Source organism: Carcharhinus amblyrhynchos, chromosome 9 (assembly GCF_965287045.1).
Source record: "Carcharhinus amblyrhynchos chromosome 9, sCarAmb.v2.hapA, whole genome shotgun sequence".
Lineage (NCBI taxonomy): Eukaryota > Metazoa > Chordata > Chondrichthyes > Carcharhiniformes > Carcharhinidae > Carcharhinus > Carcharhinus amblyrhynchos.
In genome coordinates, this window is record NC_137332.1 from 22406293 (window position 1) to 22424549 (window position 18257).

At 41.5% G+C, this 18257-nt stretch overlaps 1 protein-coding gene across 6 annotated transcripts in view; it reads left to right on the top strand.

The window, feature by feature from the left end:
* The window catches only part of szt2 (SZT2 subunit of KICSTOR complex), a 216868-nt gene that overhangs the window by 119519 nt on the left and 79092 nt on the right, over nt 1-18257 (top strand). For 5 of the 6 annotated variants that reach the window (XM_080195312.1, XM_080195316.1, XM_080195315.1 and 2 more), the window contains 7 exons: nt 2025-2148; nt 2248-2359; nt 3948-4066; nt 5665-5829; nt 7165-7246; nt 14852-15034; nt 17325-17516. In XM_080195312.1, the coding sequence (XP_080051438.1) occupies nt 2025-2148; nt 2248-2359; nt 3948-4066; nt 5665-5829; nt 7165-7246; nt 14852-15034; nt 17325-17516 (977 nt within the window). Of the gene's footprint in view, nt 1-2024; nt 2149-2247; nt 2360-3947; nt 4067-5664; nt 5830-7164; nt 7247-11706; nt 11758-14851; nt 15035-17324; nt 17517-18257 lie in introns of all 6 variants that reach the window. The other variant, XM_080195317.1, reaches the window with a different exon arrangement.

The window sequence follows — 18257 nt, forward strand, 5'->3', positions numbered from 1 at the left end:
CACGCCCCCTACTCCCTCTATTATTGGGACATCCTCGGCCTCTTCCCTTACATGTACACTCTCCTTAACTTTAGACCTCGTAAGGTCACCTACCCTCACACCCTCCCCCCCCCTAATTAGTTTAAAGCCCTGTCTACAGTCCTCTTTACTCGATTCGCCAACACTCTGGTCCCAGCATGGTTCAAACCAACCCATCCCTCCCGAACAGGTCCCACCTACCCCAATACTGGTGCCAATGCCCCATAAATTCAAACCCATTCCTCCCACACCAATCCCTGAGCCACCCATTCACTTCCTTAATCCTGTCAACCCTATGCCCATCTGCACACGGTTCAGGCAGTAGCCCAGAGATAACCACCTTGTCGGTTCTACTTTTTAATTCCATTCCAAGCTTTTCATACTCCCTCCCCAGATCCTCAGTCTGCATTTTGCTTACGTCGCCGGCACCCACATGTACCACAACGACCGGATTCTCACCCTCCCACTCCAGGTTCCTCTGCAGCCCAGCTGCGACATCCCGTACCCGAGCACCAGGCAGACAACACACCCTTCTGTGCACTTTGTCATTGTGACAAAGGACAGTGTCAATACCCTTCACCCCACTATCCCCAATAACTACTACGTTCCTTTTCCTTTTCTCTTTGCCTATGTCCTGCTGCAGCACTGTACCGTGTGCAGCTTGCTCACCAACCTCACCTGCCTCGTTCTCGTCCAACTTGGAAGCAAGAACCTCAAACCTGTTATGCAGATTAAGAGGCTGAGGCCTCCGCTCCTCACCCCCCTTCCTCTTCCCAGTAGCCCCCTCTTGTCCCTGACCCTTAGAGTTAGCCAGTCTAGGGGGGGTGGATGTCACTTGCACCCCATTGACAATGGCACCCTCTCTCCCCTTGATGAGCCTCAGTGTCTGTAGCTCAGAGGCCAGCTCATTTACCCTGAGCTGGAGCTCCTCCAGCAACCTGCACTTACTGCAGACATGGTCACTGGGATGAACCCTAGGGTCCACCAGTTCCCACATCATACAGAAACCACACATCACATGCCCCTCCATTATTTACTGTAGTAGTTTTGAAAAAATTTTTTTTTCTTTGTTTTTTTTGTTTTTTTTTTGTTTTTTTTTGTTTTTTTTTGTTTTGTTTTTTGTTTTTTTTGTTTTTCAAACGAACTCACCTGGCCTTTTTTCCCTCAAGCCCTTTTTGATATTAAGCCCTAGTAGCTCACTCTGCTTCCCTCTCACTCCGCTGCCCGCTCAGACGCTGCCCGCTGTCTACACCAGGCCTCCTTTTAAACCTGGCGCTGATTTAAATCTGATGAACCACAACTGCCTGCTAACCACTCCCTCAGAATTCTTAAAGCAGTAAATACAATAAATAAATGCTTTAAACAGTTCTACAAAGAACAAAGTGCTTTAAACTTATTTTAAACTGGTTTTTAACAGGTAAAATCTTAGCTGTCTCTCTGCTCCTTCACTCATCTGCTCCAGCAAACAATGGAAGGCTTCACCTTGTCATCAGTTTGCACTGATGGCTCGCCTGTCATTGAGGAAGGGAATATTTGTGGAGCCCCCTTCTCCAGTTAGTTGTTTAATAGTCCACCAATATTCAGAATTTGATGTGGCAGGACAGCAGAATCAGTGTTACTGAATCTGGCTTTTAATTCCAGATTTACTTATTGATTTTAATTGAATTTGAATTCGAGCAGGTGAAATTTGTCCCTAGTATATTACCTTAGACCTTCTGGATTGCTAGTCCATTGACAATAACACTGTGCCACCACTTCCCCGATGACCTTGCTTGGTCATTATTTGATTAGGCCAGGATTGATCTAAGCATTATAAACTGTTAGAATTGATATTAAATTTACTAAGAAATGTTCAAAAAATAACACGTCATTGTATCACGCCATAATAGTGTTCTAATGCAATAAAAGTTTTTGCCATTATACTCTTCATTTTAAACTTTGCATGTAGTCTAGTATTTTGCCTGTATTGACTGCATCCTCTCTTCACTGTTTCTCCATGCTTACAGACTGTCTGAAACAACATGCAGTGGAAATACAACAGAGTCAGATAGGGAGGTTCAACCCATGCTTTCTTCCCGTTCACTGGCTTTGACACGCAGTCAGGAACCCATACCTGTGGATGAGCTCGGGGTAAAATCAAACAGTGATTTTTATTGTGTCCTCATTTTTTAAAAATCTGAATTGATTTGAACTTTTTTCATTATTTCTGTTCTTTCATGTTTAATCCAGACTTCCAGACCCTATGCGGATTCCGCTTCCTCCCGAAGTGCAGAGTCAGCACGACCTGTTGGACAAGTAGATAAGCACATTCTGCTGATGGTACACGGTGTGGGACAGGCAGGTAAGTTTGCAACTTCTGCTGAAGTTGGAACGTTCTGGCTGTTGCAGGGATAAAATTGCTGTAGACGTATGAAAATGTATCCAAGAGCAACAAGTGAAATTACAAAACGATGAGCAATCAAACTTCCAAAATGGTCACTTAGCAGTGAAAGTCTGGCTCAAAACATTAAGGAAGCACTTTTAATCAAAATCTTTTGTAACACTTTTTCTCGTCACTGATTGAAATGTCATTTACACTGTCAGCCGAGTTTGCGATTGAGTCTGTGCAATCAGCTAACCTAACAAATTTACACACGTTCTGTCTCTCTCCCAAATTGAGTTTTTGCTGCTTCCTTATTTCACATTTCAAATGAAATTCTGCACTTGTCAAATGATGCTGCTTGTTCCTCCAACTCTAACCCTCAAAAATTTGTTACAAAGAAGAAAACCTTGCATTTATATAGCACCTTGCATGACTTTGAAGAACTCTGTGGCCAATTCAGTACTTTTGAAGTGTAATCATTTTTGTTAAGTAGGGAAAATTGTAGCCAATTTTGTGCACAAACAGAAATGTAATAATGACCAGATGATCTGTTTTAAGGATGTTGTTTCTGGGTTGGACATTGGGTAGGATGTCAAAAAGCACTTCCCTGCTCTCTTAGAATAATGCCAAAGGATCTTGCCATAATAATAATGCCATAATTGCCACAATAATGCCATTGGACATGTCCACTTGAGAGGACACTGGGGCATTAAGTTATTGTCTCACCCAAAGATGGCACCTCTGACCATGCAACACTGATACTCCCAGATTATGTGCTCAAACCTCAAGTGGAAATCCACAAACTTGTAACTCGGATGAAATTGCCTACTGACTGAGCAGTAGGCAATACTGACTGTATTTGCTGTTTCAGCAGTAACAAATTACAAATTTCAGAACGGGCATACAATTGGGAACTCTTGACAATTCTGACGAGGAGGCTTCCAGACTCCAGATGGGTAGTTCTGTTTTCTTTCCACAGGTGCTATCAGACCTGCTGAGATTTTCCAGCTTTTTCTGTTTCAGGCCAGTGTAAACACTTGTTATAGAAGAATGAGGGGAGATCTTATTGAAACATATAAGATTATGAAGGGAAAGATGAGATAGAAGTAGGAAGATCGCTTCCATTGGCTAGGCCTCAAAATAAGAGGGAGCAGATTTAGGACTGAGTTGAGGAGGACCTTCTTCACCCAAAAGGTTGTGAATCTGTGGAATTCCCTGTCACTGAAACAATTGAGGCTACCTCATTGAATGTTTTTCAGGCAAGGATAGAAAGATTTTTGAACAGTGAAGGAATTGAGGGTTATGGTGAGTGGGCGGGTAAGTGGAGCTGTGTACACAAAAAGATCAGCCATGACCTTATTGAATGGCGGAGCAGGTTTGAGAGGCCAGATGGCTTATTCCTGCTCCTAGTTCTTATGTTCTTGTAGACAGTGCACACACACATCTAATAGTTTGGTGGTGTTATCCCTAATAGGTAATTATATTCTGTACACATCTTAGTCTGATTTGCAATCATAATTATGTTGCATCCTTATAGATTGATTAAATAGTATTGCTGTGTTTTCAGGACCTGAAATTACAGATGAATTGGTGAAGGTCCTACGAAGACGGCTGGATGAGGCAACACTTGATATCATCACTGTCATGTTGGTCAGAAACTGCAAACTGACTCCAGCTGATGTAGAGGTATTGGAAACATAAAAATGTAACTTAAATTGAGGAAGAGGCTGGGAGTACTGGTGCTATCTCTCCCTCTACTGTCCTATTAGTTGAATGTATGAAGCAGAATTTCGATATTCCTAGGTTTAAGCTGCTTTTACTGAAGTGATATGTCAGCAGAGGCCTGGAATTACAAATGGCCCATTGTTGCAACAGAGGACCATTTATTTTGTGAGTCTTGCAAAGTATCACACATTTACTAGCTCCAACTCGACTGGCGGGTGGGATCTCAGGTGAAAGAACAAAGCACCACGGTTTCAAAAACAGAGCTGTAATGTTCAAGCACCATTAGTCAATAAAGACGTTTATGATAATGACTGTTATGTGAGGAGCATCATTAAAGCACTAGTCTTGGTTGATTCTAGTTGAAGAAGCCCACAGGGTGGCAGTAGTGGATTGCTGTAATAACAGTGTATATTTGTGCTTTTTTTTGAGGTATAAAATGCTGATTTTTAAATATTAATGTGGTTATGATTTTTTCAAAACTCCTCTACCTTTTTATTTGCATCATTCTAAAACTTTCAGATAATCATTGAGAATTTTATTTAGAACCACAATAGTAAAATTTATCTTGTAATTTTTCCCAAAGTCCTTGCCCCCAAACTATTTTTTTTCTAAAACGCGCTTTTACAAGCCATTCAGATTACATCTCTGCTCTTCCCCCGAGTGTTGCTGTCTCTGAAATTCAGCAACTTGAGATGTTTTGATTTGATATATTGTTGTCCTATTAGTATACAGTGAGAAGTATTATTTCTTGCATACTATCTAAGACAAAGCATACTGTTCATAGAGAAGGAAAAGAGAGAGTGCAGAATGTAGTGTTACAGTTGTAGCTAGGATGTTGAGAAAGATCAACTTAGTGCGAGGTAGGGCCATTTGAAAGTCTGATGGAAGAAGCTGTTCTTGAGTTGGTTGGTATGTGACCTCAGTCTTTTGTATCTTTTTCCCAACAGAAGAAGGTGGAAGAGAGAATGTCAGGGTGTGTGGGATCCTTATGCTGGCAGCTTTGCCAAGGCAGTGGGAAGTGTAGACACAGTCAACGGATGGGAGGCTGGTTTGTGTGGATTGTGCTACATTCACAACCTTTTGTAGTTTTGTAGTTACCTGAGTAAGGGATCACCCATTTAAGACACAAGATGCAGAGGATTTTCTTATTGCAGAGTGTGCTGAATCTGTGGAATTCCTGATCGCAGAGGACTGTGGAGAATGGAGCGTCAAATATCTACAAAGCTGCGATAGACAGATTTTTAATCAGTAAGGGGATAAGGTAGAAAAGTGGAGTTGGAGAATATCAAATCAGATCAGCCATGATCTCGTTGAATGGTGGAGCAGACTCAATGGGCCAAAAGGCCTACTTTTGTTCCTGTGTCTTATCGTCTTATGCTTTTTGGTACTGACAAAAATGACCTCACTGGTCAGCACCTTAATGCACATAATTGGTATGGCAATGATGCATTGCAGTACATTCCTAAGGCATGTATTGGATAATCAAGTTAATTCAGTTTGGACATTGGAGAAATCTTTGACCATCTGCTTTTTGAACACTATATCTTTTCTATTTGCAGTTTATACAGCCACCCGGCACGCCACCAACTGAAGTGGTCCAGTTCACAATCCCACACTGCTGTCTACCTTGGCTGCACGCTGTTGCATATTATCTCCGACAGAACCTGCTGATTTTTCTTCATACTCCAAAATACACAGACAGTAATGTGGAACATCACTTTCAGGTATTTTTTTAGGAAAGAGGGCTATAATTAGCTGAAGATGTTGTTCCTAAAAGCATAATACATAAAGGCATAATGTTTATTCTGCAAGCATAAGACATAGTGCAATAATGTACTTCGTATATGTGTTTTGTTTCCTTTAAGGATAACTGTAACTGTCTCTGATTGCTTGCAGCTTTGTGCATATGCGTTCTGCAGTTTTTCCTTCGTTTGTCATATGTTTGTGATCTCAGTCTGATTTTTAATAGACTGGCTTAGGATGTAGTTTGCATGACAAGTTTTACCACATACCCTTAAGAATGATTAAGATTTCACTTTTTACCAGGTCCAAAGTCAAACAATGTGATCATGGTTTGAATTTCAATATGCTTCTAAGTATTAAAATTCACTTAAAACAATATATTGTTAACAAGTATCAGTGGAAGGGCAGAGCTTATTCCTACAGTTTATATTTTAGGAATCCTGAACAGACTGCCTCATCTGTAATGGGGTGATGAATGTCTGTTAATGCGGTATTACAGGGGAGATTTTATAGCCCTGCTGGAACCTGAAATGGAAATGGGCTGGCACTAGAAATAGCTTCACCAGCCAACATGCCAGTTCCCTGGTTCTATGCCACAACTGGGGCCAGTTTCGTGGAGGCATGATGGGATGGGGTGGGCAGGGCTCCTGGCTTATTAATAGATTTTCCAGTTGGTCTCTGGGTTCTTGCAGGAGGGGGCAGCTAATTTAATTGCCTGGCGGCATCTCCTTTACTTACCCACCCACCATCATAGCCTGACATTCTCTGTTTGACTCTCCAGCTTCGAGAGTCCTCCCCTGTCCTTAATTGGATAGTCAGCCTGCCCTCTGGCCATTAATTGTCTGCCCACGGGAAATTCACAATGAACGACTGTTTCCCTACATAGTGAACCTGATGTCAGGGTTTAGAAGACTGCAGGGAAAATCCTGTCCATTTGTTATTCTAAGGTTACTGCATCTACCTGGGATATTACATGAATACTTGTTTGTCAATCTAACCAACAATCTATCCATGAAGTGAAAGTAACTTTACTCCTTATTCACTCTGCAGCTGCAGGAAATGTTGCAAAGCACCTATTAGTAATCTGTTCACATAGTGTATATTTATGCATGCATGGTTATTGACCAACCAACAAACCAGTCATGGCGTGCAGTTGCGAGCAAAATCTTTTATCCACTATATATGCACAGGTGCTTTTTTTTTCATACAAAGACTGTTCACAGGATGGGATCTGGTGACTATATTATGGGAGCTGATTGGAGATTAGTTTTAAGGATGGATTGATTGTCCTTGTTATGAATTTTTGTTTCCTACAGCACTACACTCATGGAAAAAATGTAACTGATGCAGATATCTACCTCTACAATAAACCTGGTGGTCAAGGGACTGGTGGCAAAGGTAACATGAAGCCTTCTTTGCAGCAGATAATTAAATGTGCATCAGTTTTATTTTTAATATGGCATTCTGGAGTGTGGTGACTAAGGGATTTTCACAGCTCATTGCAGTGTTAATGTAAGCCTACTTGTGACTAATAAATGAACTTTTAAGGAAGTATCCTTCTGGCTCCAGGTCACTGTGAAGGCCAGGAGCAGGAAGATTTATTGACCAAATAGTAGACAATACCAACTGGTATATCTGGGAGAAGCCATTAATAGCTTCTATCCAGTAAACATCAGTAAGAAAGCTGGTTAATGGTTCGTCAGCAAGTCTAGGTTTTATCAAGTCTGGGTCTGGGCATATGATTGGCACATCAAGATCATCAGTGAAAGTAACATGGAGGTAGCATTGGTGACATTAAGATTCTTTTAGACTGTCAACACTGTGTTCGAACCATTGCAAGATCCTCAGTGGTCTTCAGGTTCAAACAATATACGCCAAGTGTCCCAAGTAACGAAGTATGAGAGTATGTCCAGAAAATGCTCCAAATATTTGGAGTCCTGGGACAGATGTGGATAAAATGAAAGAGCATTGCAAATGTACGCTGCAGCCTATTAGCCACTGGCTCAAATTTGTTTGCAGGCCAATTTGAACAAGCAGCTGCACACTAAGGGTGTGGGGTTGAGGGGGAGGGGAGCAGGGGTGCGGGGGGTGGGAAGTGGACAGAAGGAGAAAATAAACTGATCCTGCTGTAGGATAACAGTGGAGTGTTGCTGTTCTCTGATGAGAGAACGGAAGCTGAAATGGTGCTGCTGAAGGGCAGGTGAAACGGACTGGTAATACCATGCAGCACAAAGAGGGAAAATGTGCTGCCAAAATATATGCGAGATATGGCAGTGTACATTGGAGAAGGTCGAACAAAACTTCCACAGGTGGAAAGCAGAGAGCAAAAATAGGATGATGTTGTGTGGCACAAAAGGAAGTAAGACAGAGAAGTGAGGATAGGGCAATCTGAATTAAATCATGCTGCTGCGGGAACTGAGGTTTATCAGGAGCTAATCCTTTGATGGGCATCGGGGAGGAAAGCAGAGGTATAATTACTGCTGGAATGAAAGAGAAAGGAAAGGGGGAGAACCAATATTGTAAAAGGAAGGAAGGAAATAAAGAGAAAATATGACAATTGTGGAGGACTAAGGAAAGCGAACTAACAGTTTTGGAAGGAACTGTGGATGAAAAGCAATGCTGACTTGGGGCATGGATAGGAGGTAGAGCAGAGAAAGAAAACTACCACACTTCTGTGGCATTCAAATCCCTCTTTTGAAAAATAACTGATAATTTAAATTGTACTTAACAAAATCTAAGACCAGATTAAAATGTCTGCTTGGGTGAATCTTGCATGTCAGTGTTTGTTAAATTCAAAGAAAGAAAATTTTAATGATCAGTCTTCACACTGAATTACATTAGGGTTACTGCACATTGCTCACCATGGTAACAATAAGCTGACAATGTTATGAATTTTCCACTTGGTAGGAAAGGATCTTGTTACTGCATTTTAATGATGGTGTTGATTGCTTTTAAAAATTACTAATCTAAGTAATACAGTTTCTGCTGCAAACCACTTTACCAACCGAGTGGGCAAAAAGTAACTCCAGTTTCAGTCATTTTGCAGTGTTACTGCACATAGTCATTGAAATTCACTCAGCAGTAGCTGAGCAGAACACCTTGTTTTTGCCCTTATATTTCTCTATGAGGAACTGCTGATACCTTGCAATCTTTCACTGCACACACTGGTACTCCAATCTAGGCAACCTGCACACACTAGTTACTCGACGTGGTTTGCATCTTTGATTTGGATACTTTTAAAGTTGGGACACATGGGGCACTGAATCCCCAGTCATTCACAGACAGGAACAGGATTGGGCCATTCATCTCTTCCACTCTGTTCCACCATTCAGTTAGATCAAAGCTGATCTGTTTCTCTATTCCATTTACCTCATTTGGTTCATGTTCCTTGATATCCTAACCTCCCCCAAAAATCTTTTGATCTGTCTCAGTAATTTCAACTGCAGTAATCACTATCCATTGGAGCAGCGAGTTTCACTATCATCTGATTGAAAACATACTCCCTAATTCACTCCCAAGTGGCTCCAATTTTAAGATTGTTCCCTCCTGCTCTGGATCTCCTCACCAAAATAAATAGTTTCTCTGTAACCATCCTAACAAGTTCCTTTGTGATTTTAATGTCCTTGGTTAGATCACCCCTCAACTGTGTAAATGTGAGCCAACTTTTAATCTAACCTTTTACTCTCTGTTTCATTCTGATTTTTGTGCCCATACCAAGGCTAGTATATCTTTCCCAAGGTTTGGTACCAAAACTGAACACAGCAGCTCAGACAATAGCTGATGAAAGCTGTGTACAACTGTGTACATCATTTCCATGCCTTGGATTCCAACTCCCTTTCAATATAGCCAGCATTCTGTAGCCTATTTGATTAGAACAAAGAAAATTACAGCATAGGAACAAGCCCTTCAGCCCTCCAAGTCTGCACCGACCATGCTGCCCGACTTAACTAAAACCCCCTACCCTTCTGGGGACCATATCCTTCTATTCCCCTCCTATTCATGTACTTGTCGAGATGCCCCTTAAAAGTCACCACCATATCCACTTCCACTACCTCCCCCAGCAACGAGCTCCAGGCACCCACTATTCTCTGTATTGTGCCTCTTACATCTCCTTTAAACCTTGCCCCTTGCACCTTAAACCTATGCCCCCTAGTTATTGACACTTACACCCTGGAAAAAGCTTCTGACTATCCACTCTGTCCATGCGCCTCATAATCTTTAGCCTTCTATTAGGACTCCCCTCAACCTCTGTCGCTCCAGTGAGAACAATATAGTTTGTACTTGTGCACTTGCTTTTAATTGATCTCTGTATATATCGCCTAAATCTTTTTACTCCTCTACAGCTTCTCGACAGAAAAACATATTATCAGTGAAAATGGTGATTAAAGGCTACCTGTATTGCAAATTAAAATAGGCAAAGGGCATTTTAAAACCACACGCAGTCTCTCTCATGTTGTGAATTCATTCCAATTTCTAACCCATAAATCCATATGACCTGATTCATGGCACAGTGGTTAGCACTGCTGCCTCCCAGCGCCAGGAAGCCAGGTTCTACTCTGGCCTTGGGTGACTGAGTGGAGTTTGCACTTTCTCCCCCTGTCGGTGTGGGTTTCCTCCGGATGCTCCAGTTTCCTCCCAACGTCCAAAGATGTGCAGGCTAGGTGGATTGGTCATACTAAATTGCCCCTTAGTGTCCCAAGATGTGAAAGTTAGGGAGATCAGCGGGTTAAATACGTGGGGTTACAGGGATAGGGCCTGGGTAAGGTGTCCTGTTGGAGAGTCGGTGCAGACTCATGGGCCAAAAGGCGTCCTCCTACATTCTATAAATGCAGGATTCTATGAAATTATGAAAATATTTCTTTCTCTGATCTAAAGTGAATGTCCTCAGAGCTCCCCAAGTTGAACTGCGTCTGCCTTTGTTTAATGACCATTTGTAACTTTGTACTTCCATCCACACAATTTGTTGTGACCTTTAAAATGGTGTCATAAACAGACTGATGCTGAGAAGTCAGGGAGAAGCTTGTTCTCAATCTCCAACTGTGCTGTGATGGGCTGACAATTAGAAAGTGGAAGTTCACTTAGACCCAGTACTTTCCCATCCAGATTGAGATGCCTGTGCTCTGTCTTACATGCTCTGTCGTACATGCTCTCCTACAGTGTCATGGTTGAGGTCAGGACCGTGACAACTTGGGAGGTCAAACTTGCCCTGCTCTGCTTTCTCTTATTTCCTCTTGTGCATCATTTCTTTTGTACTTTTCCTTTTCAAGCTTTTCGGATTAGAGGATTTTTTGAAATGTATTATCATTGTAGTTCAAACAGCATCATTATTTAAGTGGGTAATTAAAGAGATCACATTGTGTCAAATATATGAGTACTCCTCTTTGTTTCCTTGCTGCCCAATAGGTAGTAGCAGTGGCCCATCTCCCCGATGTTTCCTTACCGCTAGAAGAAGCAGAATTCGCTATTGGGCAAAGCATTCCTTTCAAGTTTTTGCCAGTTTTTCAGTGAAACAGTGGCATTCAACAATGCTGAACCAGGCTGTTCCCTCGCAAATAGCTTGAACTGTGGCATCTGCAGGGTTTTCTCAATATGTTTGGAAGTCTAATATCATTTTACTGTCTCATCTGTTGGACTGGATGTGTCTCCATGTCTTCTTTCTCTTCTTTCTCTTACACACTCACCTATACACTCTCTCTCTTACCACAGCAGTGGCTAGTAAGCCCTTATCGTGTGCAGTTGTCTTTTTTTGTAGTACCATTTCCATCCTCGAGCTTGTTCAGCCTGTCCTCTAATTATTATTGGTATTGAAGGTGTTTTGGGTGAACAAGCTATCTATGAATGTTCTTTCATTGATGTAGGTACCATGGTGGAACTTGTGCAGCATCTATTTCCACCCTCCCAGTTCCAAGGTATTGCTTAACTTGTAGATGCGGCAGTGTGCTATTAACAGCCTCCCTCATTGCTTTTTTTGTTATTGTTTTTGTCTTCTCTAAACTTCCCAATTCCACTTCATTTCCATTATTGGTTTTGTCATCTTGGCTGAGTGTTTTAGTACACTATTGATATGAAATCAAATGCTATAGTTCTTTTAGTGTTTGAGCAGGGTGGGGAAGTGGTGTTATGAAAGCACTGCATGTTCTGCTATTGCTCTCTGCTGCATGTTTTATATTAGAACATTGTTATTCTTTAGACTGTTTGATAATGTACAACCTGATAATTGTGGTTCATCATGACTCTTTCAGATCATTTGATTTGGCATCCCACTTGTTTATCTGTTACTATTGAAAGTTAAACTTTGGTTTCCAAGGTGGTGATTCCGATGGTCCTGATGGAATTGTTATGAACTTTGGATATTTAACATTATAAGAATTGAGAAAATTGTCAAATTGAAATAGCAGTTGTCTTAAGTTAACTATTTGGTGTGGCATTTAAATGTGAGGAAAATCTTCCTGGTATGTAGCAAATCACCCACCTCCCCAACACCAAAGTAAATGCAGGGATAGGGTCAGAATGGGTGTTCCTGAGCAGTCAGTAGATAATGAACCCCAAACCTTTTGTGTGGCCCAGAAGAGCTCTCCTGCTCCTCCCGGCTCTGATTGGAAAGGTTTTAACTTCTCTGAAAGGCTCCCTGATCTTTAGGTTTGGTGATAGTTGACAGCCCAGTCCCTTCAGGTCCTTCACTCTTCATTGATCCTATTAACGTATTTGCTTTAGTGTAAATGAATGAAGCTTTCCCCTGCATTAGAGGAGCTCTTCAGCCTGCTAAAAAAATCAGGCATTTCAAAGTGGGTATTGGAATATCTGAAGTAGGATGTTCAGTTCTTCTATCCTGATACTGTAGTCTTGGTGACCTTAAAGCTTTGTAACTATGGTGAGAACTTGATGTTCAGTTTGTTTTTAGTTTGCCTTTCCAGGGTGATTTGAGGAAGACCAGGCACTCATCAGGTCTGAAACTAGCGACCTTAGGGCCATTTGCAAGTTTCCGCAATACAGTGAATATGATCTGATCAGGATAGCTATTGTCCCACAGGATAGCTTTGATGCTCCCTATTTTTGTATCAAACTGAGCAATTGGTTAGGGCTGTTTTTGTAAGATTGTTGTTAAGGTCTGAAGGGGCTTTTTGATCCGAAAAGTACCCCATCTACCTTGAGTTACACTGGAAAGGCAAACTATCTCAAAAGGTGGAGCAAGCGATTTCCCAATGCTACGATGCAGTGGTTAAGAAAATGGTATTTTCCACAGTAGGATGCCACCTTCAGTCCAAAAAGACCTTCCATCTATCACAGGCAGTATTGAATAATGTTATGAATGAATTTCAGTGTCAGTGATGCCAGGTATATAGGCCATATATCCTGGCAAACAGCATGTTCCTTTGGTTGTTCGTAACAGGCAGGGTACAGACCATACTTAATCAGCCCACAGTTGCAAAACCCAAAACAAAACATCTACTGTTAGGTATGATTCCATAATTAGGCAGCACTTTCTGAACAATCCTGAGTGCACTAATAGCTGCACTAACAACCAATTTAAGATAATCAGTTGAGTTTGTGACGTAGCTCATTTATGCTTGCTAGAAGCATCATTCATTCAAATGCAGGGACTCAGTTTCTGAAAATAGAAGGAATTTATTCAACACTTGCACCTTTTTTGAATTATCTAGAAACTGAGAGAGCCTTCTCCATGACAACTTGCCAACCAACCAGTACCCTTTTTTCCTGTATAACAAATCATTGTGATCATTTGAAATTTGGCATTCTTGCTTTTGTCCTGACGAGTGCAAGTTGAAAAATTTTGAGAACATGTCGCTCTTCAGCAACACAAAAGTTCAAGTGACATTGATGGCTGCAGGTCAGGAACTTCCATGGGAGTCATGAGGCCCAAGCTTGCTGTGGACAGACACACAGACATATGACATTCACTGCTCTGTCATTTGCAGGTCTCTTAGATGATACTCCCAGTGTCTTAGATCCCCACCGACAATTGAAACTCCAGTCCCAGGTTTTGACCGTTATGCTATGAGTTTTTCACATGATAAATTGAAGGTCAGGTTAAATAGTTTAATGCCATTTTGTACGGTCCTTGTTGAGTTGTTTGTGAATTTCATTTTCATTTTGAGATAAATATGGTGAGCTTCAGCAACAGTTCAGTGAACACACTATTGAATCTATTATGCAGGATAGTTATCAAGTTGTTCCATAAGTGAGTTTGGAGATATTGACCCTGAACTGACAAGGTACACAGAAACATGCCCACTGCTGCCTTGCTGCTCCACCCATGTATAATATTTTTCTTATAAGATTTAACATCACTTGCTAAATGATATAATGAAGGAATTATACATCTCAATTCTCTTCAGTGCTATTTTGTGTTTCCCTGAATAAAGATGCTTACTATTTGCAGTGTGCCTGAGGTTAGCTGCTAATAGAGAGCATTGACATGAAGACAACATTGCTCCTCCCATAACCCACACACTGCAAATTCATTTCAGCAATTCAATTTGGTTAATTTTGACCTTCTGAAAATCCCTAGGGTAGCGAACCTCAATTTTTTTGTGAACCCATATTGATCTTTCTTTAACTGCTAATATGTGGAATTGGGGAGATGCATTTCCACAGTCGGTGGTTCAATGTAAATTCCTCATGGGGTTCAATCTTTAAAGTTGAGGCAACTAAAACAACAAATGAGTATTCTCCAAATTGAAGTGTCACCTGAGTGGTGTGCAGTATTTGTCTATGTACATTGATTTTTAACTGCCCCTCGTGTCCAGATTCTTTGGAAAATTTGAGATGAGCTAGTACCATAGATTTGAATGATCAAGAAAGAGGAGTGGTCGAGTATAAAGCAAAGAAAGCTGTGAAATTTGGCGGTGGTGGTATAGTCCAGAGATATTTTGGTTTGATGAGATGATGTAGAAATTGAGGTAGCACATTTGCTTTAATATCACTTTATGCATGTGCCACGTACAAGTCAGAATAATTTTATTTGGTCTGTGTTTCCCCCAGGCATTGCCTGTATCGCCTTATCGGTCGTAGATCAGCATGGAAACCCCATACCAACATTGCAACAGCAAGAACAAACTGACTCTTCCAAACTAAGCTTCTCTACGGATCTCATTCAGGAGGCAGACTTCAACAAGTTGACCAGTGTCTCCAGATATGAGAGCAGCTCTGAAGGAAAAATATCAGGTAACTATCTCTGCATTTTCATGTATCAAGTTGATTCTTAATTTCCTGAGGATAACGATGAATGGAAATTAAATACTTCCTTATGAATCTCATTGGCATGCTTGAAAATACACTTTCTTACCTTACAAGGTTAAATGTGGGTGTAAAGAAAATCATTGATTATACTGAAACTTTTATCACTGCTGATAGATGGAAGAATGAGACTGCACAATTAAACTAAGGACAGTCTGTTTTAGCTTTAGATGTTTATTTACCTTGTTTTATTTCACTTTGCCACGGTTTCTTGATGGCCAGAGATTCTTGGGAGACTGTGAGGTGAATCTTTTAAAACTGTTCTTTGGGCTGGGGATGAAGTAGGCAAGGTTGCATATAGTGTCCGTTCCTATTGGCCATGCTCAGATAATGTGAGCCGCCTCCTTGAACTGTTGCAGTCCTGGTAATGATGGTAGTCTCACACTGGCAATGGGTGGAGAATTCAAAGATTTCCAGTGACAGTGACTAAATGTGATATGTCCAAGTCAACATGGCATCTGCCTTAGAGGAGAACATTATGGGGTTGGTCTTTCCACCGCTTTCTACTCTTGGCAATAGCAATTCAGGGGAGGAAGCTGCTGTCAAAGTGACCCTGGTATATTGCTGTAATGCATTCTGTAAACTGTACACACTGCGTCCATATGAATTGATGGTGGGAGTGTGCCGGAGTGGAAGGATGTGGATGTTGAGGGGGCACCAATCAAATGAATTGCTCTGTCTTGAATAACGTTGAGCTTTTTGAATTCTGTTGTGCCTGCACCTGTCCAGGTATGTGGTAAGTATTCCATCATACCTCTGAATAGAGGTTTGCAGGTGGGCAGGTTTGATAGGTTAGGAGTTGAGTCATACATAGCATTACCCTGCCTTACTGGATCTGCACTGCAAATGGCACAGTTACTGCACTGCCGGATCAGTTCAGTTCCTCTTAAGATGATGATGAGACACTTGATTGATGATGTTGCCAATGAAGATTTCACTTTGTATTCTTTAGAATATTGTATGCCTCGACAATACCACCTTTCAATTACCCCCTCTCAAAACTGAAAAGTCAAATTGTTCCAATATTTCTTCATAACTCAGTACTCTGATAATAAGACGAGCCTCATGGGAATTCCCTGAATTCCTTTCAGGGTTTGGCTGTTTCCCTTTATTCCTTTTTTTTTGACTAGATGTGGTTCTGTTGCAATCTGGACACTTATTAGCCATCCCTCCTTGCCTTTTAGAAAGTAATGATGAGCTACCTTCTACGGTGCTTCAGGCCATGTGATAAAGGCACTCCCCAGTACTGTTAGGGGCACTGTTCCAGGATTTTGACCCAGTGATGATATATGTCCAAGTCAGGATGACGTTCGATTTGGAGGGGATCTTGGAGATGTTGTTTTTCCCATGTGCCTGCTGCCTTTGTTCCTCCTGTCAGTAGAAGTCACTGGTTTGGGGGATCCCTTGAAGAAACTTTGAAGAGCAACTGTAGAGCTTCTTGTAGATGGTACACACTAGCCAGTGTGCTTGGGTGATAGAGAGATTGGACATGTAAAGTGGTGAATGCGCTGCCCATCACTTGGACTTGTTGATCTGAATGGTGAAAAGGTTTTTGAGTGTCCTTGGAGCTGCACTCATCTAAGCAAGAATTCCAACATGTGGTTTATAGATGATGAGAAGGCTTTGGACATCAGGAGATGTGTTACTTGCTGCTGAATATCCTGGTCCTGATATCTTGTAGCTACGATATTTATGTGTCTGCTGCTCTGCTGAGATTTCTGCTCAATGCTGACCTGTAGGATATTGATGGTCAAGCAGATTGGTCTGGCAACATTCTGAAACCATGTTGGCTTCCATTTTTTACTTGTTGCTAATTTTCATTTCATTATTTTGCTTATCACTGATGTAAGACTAATAGGTCTATAGTTCACTGATCTTGTCCTTTCCCTTTTTTCAAGAATTGCTAGTGCCTTGGCTTTTTCCACTTCAGTGGGACCAGCTCTTTACTTATTAACTCATGAGAACAGTTAGCACCTGTCATATGTCATCTCTGCTCTCTCATGCATGGAGTGCAATGTGGCATCTGAGTAGCAATGTGATATAACATGTCTTCTTTGAGCATTCAGATGCAACCAACTCACCCAAGGTGTCACTGAACAGCATACAAGAAAACACACAGGTGCACATGACAGAATGTGGGCAGAACTGACCATCCCCAGCTTGATTGTACAGCTGAGCCTCTTAACTGCAGAATGTAATCACAGTGTTATTTCCTCAGACCCAAGCACGCTTGTACGCTTTGATATCTGGGAGCAGGGAAACATCAGCCTATTGCAACTTACTGACAAACTTCAGAACGGTCTTCGTCATGCCCTTTGTGATGTTGTAATGGAATTTCGAATGCTCCAGTGCCCACTCTGTGTGGAGTCCTACTGTCCAGGCATGTTGACACCAGAGACTGATGCAAATGGTAAGAGTTTAAAATTAACTCAACAACATGGTACAGAATAGCAGAAGAATGTTGTTACACACAGTAACCAGGGATTCCACACTATTTTTACAGGGCTTATTGATACGAGAAAGGTGCTGCTTTGCACTTATGTGTGGGATAGTTTTGAGTTTCAACTTATCCAAAACTCTGCTGCTCGTACCTTTTGGCACATAAAATCCTATTTGGCTTTCTATCCTGTCCTTGCTGACCTGTTTTGGTCCCTGATCCACCAATGCTTTCAGTTTCAAAGTTTCAGCCTTTTGTTAAAAAAGCTTTCTGATTTTCCCCTGCCCTAACTCTAATCTCCTGCAGCCTCATAATTCCTCAATGTTCTGATCATTTGACCCTAGTCTTGTTCACCCCTGCCCTCCCTTCATCACTGGCGACAGTGACACCATCCACCTATTCCCCACATCCTAGAATGAGTTCCCGTTCTTCCTGTAAGATTCTCTTTAACAAAGCTTTAGGTCATGCCTCCTCACATTTTATTTTTGTCTCACTATCCACTTTTGTTGGAATACGCATCTTTGAAGGGCCTTGAGATGTTTTCCTACATTTAAGTGCTTTTTGAATGCAAGTGTTGTTATTGATTGATACAATAGGGCAAATTTTCCTGCCACAGGGAATCGTAGTGGGCGAGGGGTGGACCATGGAAAGATCTGTTGACCTCGGGCAGGATTTTCTGGTTTTGGGACAAGTTCAGCTGAAAAATTCCGCTCA